We start from the raw sequence: 8,044 nt of genomic DNA, 5'->3' as shown, positions 1-8,044 counted from the left end.
GGAACAACATTTTCTTCTTTTGACCCCTAAAGTGGGGGTAAGATGCCCAGCAGGGGAGCAGACTTTAGGCAGAATGTGGCCCCCCTCAGAGCACACTTCCTCCGTTCTCCAGTGCTAGACACTTCCCCTCAGCCCCCCAGAGTGGACCCCAAGTGAGTGTGGCCCAGGGGACACGTGTGCTCTGTGAACGCCTCCATCCCTCTGCTCATATCGCACGTATGTTCACACCTTGGTTCAGACACACACACTTGGGTTCATACGCCGGTGGGAGCACACCACCCAAGCATGCATCCCGTCTACACCATCACCAGGATCTGAGCACTCCTCACACTTCCAGCATCACTGTAGCACTTTCACACGTGTGCACACACTCGTGCATGCAGGGACACGCGTGGATCACGGGGGCACCCCTCAGGCACCCAGGGCTACTTTCAGGTACTCCCATGACGGCGCTGAAGCCTGCGTCTGGCATACACTGAGCTCCAAGGGGCCTGAGGTCACAGCAGGGGGCCTTCAGGAAGGGGCACTTCCTACACTGGCCCAGGGGCCTGGGATTTAACCGGCCACCTGCACCACCACCACCCAACGCCCTTGGCAGGGGCCTCAGGAGCGGGGCCTGACTAGTGGCCAAGGGCCGGGAGCCACTCGCTGCCATTTTGTCCTCTATCCCTGGCTGCTGGCAGTGGCACTGCCTTGCACATGGCCACACCCTGTGCCATCCGAGCCAGAGGCTTCCCCAGGCCCGGACCCCCACCCCCACCCCAGGCAGCACAAGAGCTGCGCAGTCAGGGGCAGTGAAACCAAAGCCTGGCGGCCCCTCCGGAGGTTATGAGAGCAGCAGCAGCACCGGGAGGCAGGTAAGCATCCGGGTGGGCAGTCCGGCCAGGCACAGAGGCACCTACTTATAACCCCAACTGCTCGGGAGGCTGAGGCAGGGAGATTGCTAAGTCTGGGCAACCTAGCAAGACTCTATCAGAATAAAATTAAAAGGGCTGGAGGGTGGCTCAGTGCAGAGCACCTCTGGGTCCCAGTACCTCCGAGAAAAAGCCCCATGGGCACAGATGCTAAGTCTACATCAAAGAGAAGGTGTCTCCCCTCCCAAAGCCTCGAGATCAAAGCGCGGCGGCACCTCCACCCCCATCAGGAATCCGGGCGTCCCGCTGCACGACAGGCTGCTGCTCCCCCACCACCACCCCAGCTACGCTAAACCAAATCCAGATGTGGAGCCGCTGCCTGGCGCCCTGCACCGTGCCCAGGGGAGCTGGTCCTGGCCCCGCAGGGGTCTGAGCACCCCGACTCTGCAGACAGGGAGGAGAGCCCTAGTGCCCACAGCCTCTGCCCACAGGCCAAGCCGGGCCCCACGCAGCGCCCTCCTCTTTCCACCCCAGTGGCGTCTCTGTAAATAAACCAGGCAAACACAATGATCTGGACATTTTTGGTTTTGTTGTTTTGTTAAAAAAAAAAAAAGATAGAGAGAAAAGAAAGACATCACAGGCAGCCAGCGGGTCCCCGTCACCTGCCATTCAGCCAAGCTGGAAAGGCCCAGGGACAGGGGGAGGGGCAGGAGAGATGGCGGGTCCCCCAGGAAGTTGGGGTCCCTCTGGTGACTTCTCGGCTATGACTACGAGGAACAGGAGGGCCCCAGCGAGACCCCACCCCCAGCACTCACACACAACCTGGCCACCTCCCGCCCTCCCTGGCTGTGGGCTTCCTCGGACCCCGCCCTCCCCAGCGCCAGCAGTCCAGCCGAGCCGAGCTGACCGTACCCAGGTTGAAGGTGGGTGTCTGCTGGCGGGAGCCACGCCCCTGGGCCACCTGCACTTCCCCGGGACCCCAGCCTCTGGCCAGACGGAGAGGGGGGCAAAGGCAGTGCTCACACCGCTCCCCGTCTCCGAGCCTGGCTTCCTCTCCTGTCTCCTAACGCCTCCCAAGCCTCCATCGAGGGGTCAGAGTGCGCCCAGAACTGAGAACCGGCGCTGGCGCGTAGCGTGTGATCAATACATGTTTTCGGTGGACGAGTGGGTGAATGAATACGTGAATGAATCCAAGATCGAGGTGGAGACACACCAGGGCTCCCCACTGCTGTACTCGAACCTCTTGGGCTATCTAAGCCCCAAAGGTCATTGGGCACACTCGTGTCCATACACACACACACACACACACACACACTCACACACATCCAAGAGAAACTTCTGGGCCGACCCTCCAGCCCCGGTGCTCGGGGCAGCGAGGCACGGAGCCCCTGTCCGCGCCAGGCTCACTCTCGGAAGCTGTCAGCCAGCTGGTGGCAGTCCAGCTCCCCCTTGGCCTCCAGGCCCCCTGGAAGCTTCACGCCCGTCTTTCGGTCCACGCACCAGCATTTGCCACGTTGCCCGTCCAGAGCCGGGTGACACTGCCAAGACAAGGGCACGGGGTCAGCTGCAAGGGGTGGGGGGGTCCAGCGCCCCTCCCCAGCCCAGCCCAGCCCAGCCGTAAACCCTGTACGCCTGAGGCCACAGGGGGCCGGAGCGTGTGAGCACTGCTCCTCCAGGCCCTGCCCAGGGAAGGTGGCCAAGAAGGAAGAGGCAGAGCGGGGACAGGGCCCTAACCACAGGGGTGCGAGGCTGGGGTGCTGCTGGCGACTTTGGGGTGCATCCAGATGGCGCTGGGACTGTGGCCCTCAGCAGGATGGCAGGTCGGGCTCAGGTGCGATAAGCCTGGCAGCTGGCTTAGGACTCCACGCAAACACTGGACTCAGGGGAGGCTTAGAGCGGGTAAAGACAGAAGGTCAGGGTCCGGACAGCCGGCGTCAGGGATAAAGTACATCTTCAGAGTCAGAATTTGAGTTGGAATGCATTTGGCTCAAGGGTCAGAACTGGTCGGGGGGATAAAGGATCGAAAACCACAACTTTCACTTTGCTGAGAACCGGGCGGAAAAGGCCCACACAGATCAGAGAACACACAGTGACCCTGACGTAAATCCTGGAGTTCAGTCAATCACCGTCAGGCAGTGCTGCCCCATCAACTGCATCCCACGTCCCACGCTAACAGAAGCTGCTAGCAGGGGAGACCGAGTCAGGCACTGTGGCGCACGCCTGAACCCCAGCTTCTCAGTGGGCTGAGCAGCGGGAGCCCAAGACCAGGGCCAGCTCGGGCGATTTAGAGACTGTCTCCAAAAAAAAGACTGAGGATACAGCTTAGTGGCAGAGTGCTTAGAGCCCTGCGTTCACTCCCTATAATACTAGTAGTAATAATACTAATAATAATAGTAGTAATAATAATAACAACAATGCATCTATGCATTTGGCAGGATTGTCCCATGCAGCCCGGCCAAGAGGCAGGGTCTGCCACGAATTCACTCAGCGATTTGGGGTCTTCCTGGGCCTCAGTGTCTTCATCTCCTAAAGGGTCGGGCTCGGGGGCCCCGGGGTCAGGTCTGGGCTGGAGACAGCCCCTCCTGAGCCTCCCTCTGAGGGTCTAGTGGAGGCCAGCGCGGGGCGGGGACCCACCTGCTTGGGGTGGAAGTTGCCGTTGCGGTCACAGTTGGGGATGGGGATGATGAAGAGGTCCTCGTGGGTGCGGCTCTGTGAGGCGGCCAGCCGCTCCAGGGCGCGGTGCAGCTCGCTCTGACAGGAGCCCTGCGGCTGGGGCGGGGACACATCCTGCTCAGCAGGGACAGAGACACCAGGGCCAAGGACGCAGGGCGCCAGCCCGAGCTGGGGGACGCCAGCACGGGCGTGAAGCTTGGGGGAGTGGGCAGGGCTGCCAGGCAGGAGGGAGACAGCACTGCGAGAGTGACCTGTGAGGCCCAGGCCTGGGTCCCCGGAAACACCCCCAACCAGGGCACCCGTACGGAAACACTGAGCCCGCCCGCTGCAGGCCGAGCCCGACAAAGATGCGTGTGTGCACGCGTGTGCGGCCCACCGGTCCTCACCACGGGCCGCACGTCCTCCCGGGGCGCCCCGACGACCTTCATCTTGCTCCCGCTGCTGCTCCGGTCACGTAGCTTGGCCAGGTGCTTCTGCAGGCACCTGCGGTCCTGGGCGCCGCAGGGGCTGAAGCTGTTGTTGGGGTGCTCGCCCTCATCCTTGTCTGCAGAGGGCCGAGGAGGGCAGAGGTCAGTGGCCGGAGGGACGGGGCTTCGAGCCGCCCCACCCCGCCCTGGCCGGCTCCCCCTGGGGTCCTCCGGCCTGGCACAGGGGATGGCAGGGAGCCCGGGGCAGGAGGACAGAGAGCAGCCCGGCTCCGCCCTACAGCCCGAGCGCCTCGGGGTAACATTCCTCTTGCAGTCCTGGGCTCCTCCCTCACCCTACCCAGGCCAGCCCTCGGATGAGTCACCAGCTGCAGGAGGGTCCCCTGGGCCCTGCAGGGAGGTCTGAGGCTGGTGGGTGGGGCTGGGCCTACTGGATCTTGTCCGCTGTCCTGGCCTCTCCCTACCCTTCTCCCAGATGTTTCACCTTCCCGTCCTGCCTCTGGAAGGCTCTCCCGGCAGCCTGGGTGGGAGTCATTGCGCACACTTGCTTGCACGGGGAAGTGTGTGCGTGTGTGTGCATGTGAGTGTGACACCCGGCGTGGCCCCAGGACCAAAAGGGCCATCACACAGCCCCCAGCCCTGGACCCCTAACTCTCACCCCAGACGTCAGTCCCCACGCGCATGTGGGGACACAGTGGCAGCTCCCCCCCTCCGGAGACCCCCACAGGCGCTCTCAGCTCCAGAGCAGCCAGGAGTCCCGGCTCCTCCCACCGCAGCCAGCACGGGCACGGGGCTGCGCCCGAGACATCAGAGCCACCTCTGAAACGCTGGCTTGGCAGCGCGCCGCAGGCCTGAGTGCCGAGCCCCTGCCAGCAGCATTCCAGATGTTGGCAGCCGGACAGGAGGTTACATCTGGTTTGCGTCAGGACTTTTTTTTTCCTGAGGAGTTAGCAGGTTCCTCCATGCGTGGCAGGGCTCCCAGAGCCGCCTCTGGGTCAAACGGTATTTTTCTGCTTAGCCAAAGCTGGGGGTTGGTTCTCGTTTTGCCCTTCTTGTTCAGGAGGAGTGGGTGGACGCACAAAGATAAAGGGCAACCAGGTAAGCAGGACGCTAGACCTTCCCAGGCTCAGCCGAGAGCCCACAGCGAGGATTACGAATGCACCACTCCCCGGGGACGGGAGGTTTTGTCACAGAGGAGCTCCGGGTTAGAATAAAGAGGAATGCATACTACCCACCCCGCTGCCCCGGGTGAGGCTGGCAGGGTCACCAGGACACGAGTGCAGGGGCCCCTTCCCACCTCGAGAGCCTCCCCCTGCTGCGTCTGCCTTCATTTCACCCCCATGGAGGAAACCACACTGTGCTGCTGCTTCCTGTTGATAAACAAGCAGAAGGAGTTCAGGCTCCAGCTCAGGATTAAGGAAGACTCTTTAAGGAGCCACCCACCCTGGAAGGGCAGGGCCTCAGCACAGGGAGGCCCCAAGCGCTGAGCAAGCTACAGGCAGGTGCGGTGGCCCACGCGGGTCATCCAGGCGCCTCGGAGGCTGAGACGGCAATTACCGCGAGCTCAAAGCCAGCCCGGGCTCCACAGAGAGTTCAAGGTCAGCCCAGACTACACAGTGAGACCCTGTCCCTAAACAAAACAGAACTGAGCAAGAGGTAGGGGAGAGAGAGAGGCCCAAGCACAACCTGCTGCCCAGGGCGACCCCCCCCCCTTTGCTATAAGGGGAAGCGCACAAACACCCACCCTCCAGGATCATCCGAGGATATTGGGGTGTTCAGCATTACAGAGGATGGCTCTGCCGAGAGCGAGGGGTTCCTGAGACTGAGGGCTGCCTAGTGCGTGCTCTGCTTCGGGGACCGCCCTGGGTCACACGGACAGCCTGTCTGGCCTCCCCAGTGCTGGTGCCCCCAGCCCACTGGTCCCTAGATGATGTCTGAACTTAGCAGATCGGGAAGGCGTGCCAAGTTCAGACATCATCTAGGGGCACCTACACAGACAGCTGGCACCCGGGAATCACAGACAGTGAGGTGTGCAGACGTCAGGGCATCCACACACGCGCACCCCACACTCTGACCCCGTCCTGCTCGGACTTGACCCAGACCCGAGGCCCAGCGACCTGGCCCGCCAGCCTCTCGGCACTTGTGCCGACTTTCCACATAGACTTGCACTTGCCAGCCGCACTCCGGGGCAGGACCCACCCTGGGCAGCGGGTTTGGGGATGAGGGTGGGAGCGCCGGGTCTCTGGAAAACATGACCCTCCCAGGCCGCTCCCCAGGCCACCCCAGTGCCCTGTCCCCTCTGAGCAGGAACTGGAGTGGGACCCCTTCCGGGGAGGTCTGACCCTAGGAAGCTGCAGTGGGACGCAGGGCTTCCAGGGTGGCCTGGCTGGGAGCTGGGCCAACTGCCATGGGCCCAGGGGAGCTGGGCTCTGCACTGGATCGGGCAGCGGAGGGGCGAGGAGCTCTGAGCAGAGAGGCCACGCCGCGCGGGCAGCAGCAGCTCCAAAGTTCCTGCTGCCCGACTTCACCCCCAGACTTCTCACTTCCAGCTTGGACCCCCGTGGTCACGCAGGCTCGGAGCTGGGCAGCCCGCCCTGTCCCAGAGGGTCACGCCCTCGCCCTGCCAGGAAGGCCTTTCCTCGCCTCCCCCTGGGAACCTCCCCCACGGGGTACCAGGCCCTGTCCCAGAGGTCTGCTCCAGGGGGGTCCCCTCCTGTCGCCGCCAAGGCAGGTGGCTCCACCCACCCTGCACATGCAGCAGCAGAAGGCACCAGGGTCAAGACCCTCTCTGCTCCCGACCGTCTCCCCAGCCCAGGGCCTCGCGCAGGCTGCCCACGGCTCCAGCCCTGCACTGCAGCCCAGCTCCTTTGTCTGCGAAGGGAAGGACTTCTGACAGCCGGGCTTTGCCCACAACGAGGAGGAAGCAATGCTGGGCGCCGTGCTCCTCCTCCCCGCCCCAAAGGCACAGGCTTTCTGGGAAGGGCCCGTTCCCAGGACCCGACCGGATTCCCAGCACTGAAGCAGGGAGGACAATATTTGCTGCGCTGACTAAAAATTAACCCAGCCTGTCTGTTCCCTCGCGCTGTCCCAGAGGGACCCTGGGCCCGGGTTGGGAACTCCCCGTCCCCAGCAGAGTCGAGGGTCAGTGCCATGCTACCCAACTGTGTGCCTCTGACGCACAGGCCCGCCCCCAGCTCGAGTGGCCAACAGTGGAGAGGACGGGGGCATCCGCCCCTGGGGCCAACGGGCAAGGAGGGCACATGACAGGTGACCTGTCCACCTGCCCTGGCCACCGCCCTGGCCACCTGCTCAGGCTCAGCCCTGCAGGAAAGGGCAGAAGAACAGCCTGACCTCTGCCAAGCTATTCCAGGCCAGCGGGCCCGAGCCCAGGGCCGGGAGGAAAGGTGGCCTGCCGCAAGCATAAAGCTAGAGAGGACCATGAGAGACAGGCATGGTGCTGCACGGTAATCCCAGCACTCTGCAAGGCTGAGGCAGGAGGATCACAAGTTCAAGCCCAGCCTGAGTATAGTGACTTGGTGAAACCTTACCTCAAAACTAAAAATTAAAAAAGAAAAAGGGCTGGGGATGTAGCTCAGGGTGAAAGCCCTGGAGTCAGTCTGCAGTGCTAGAGAGAGGGGCAGACAAGGTCAGTGAGGACAGGGCCTGAGCCCACCGGGCACACTGCAGGGTCACCGCACAGCTCTAGGGCTACCTTTCCCGTGACGCAGCGCAGCCCGCCCCACGCTCAGGGGAGCCTCTGTGACAGCTATCAAGGGAGAAGGCATGGGGGGAGCTTGCCAAGAAGGAAGTGGGTTCTGCTGGGGTCCTCCCGGCTTCGCCTTCTCCCTCTCCAAAGGCCTGCGCCAAAGCACAGGCGGAGGACAAGGCCAGGGTAGGGGCTCCGTCACCCAGGGGGGACCTACCGCCGGCCATCCCTAGACCCCTCTTGTGGCCAGTTTGCATTGTATCCCCAGGGCTGTTCGTGCCCCGCCCTCGGGGCTCCTGGGGGACCTGATTCTCCTGCCTGAGCAGGGAGGGCATGGCCGAGTTTTTCTGCGTCTGCTCAAGTTGGCACCAGAGAAGGCCACCAGC

At 63.1% G+C, this 8,044-nt stretch overlaps 1 protein-coding gene across 1 annotated transcript; it reads right to left on the bottom strand.

Annotated features, from left to right (window-relative positions):
• Window positions 1-1,424: 1,424 nt before the first annotated feature.
• On the bottom strand, window positions 1,425-4,071 carry Igfbp4 (insulin-like growth factor binding protein 4; the record flags this gene model as incomplete). Its single annotated transcript, XM_013519360.1, is given in 3 exon segments — window positions 1,425-2,392; window positions 3,489-3,623; window positions 3,914-4,071. Coding segments are annotated over 3 exon segments (428 nt in total), but the record flags the coding sequence as incomplete, so codon positions are not given.
• Between the last annotated feature and the right edge of the window lie 3,973 nt (window positions 4,072-8,044).

The sequence above is a fragment of the Chinchilla lanigera genome, unplaced genomic scaffold, assembly GCF_000276665.1.
Source record: "Chinchilla lanigera isolate Chin_1 unplaced genomic scaffold, ChiLan1.0 scaffold00050, whole genome shotgun sequence".
In the NCBI taxonomy this organism is placed as follows: domain Eukaryota; kingdom Metazoa; phylum Chordata; class Mammalia; order Rodentia; family Chinchillidae; genus Chinchilla; species Chinchilla lanigera.
Note: the sequence above shows the minus strand (reverse complement) of the source record. Positions and strands in the feature narration are given on the sequence as shown.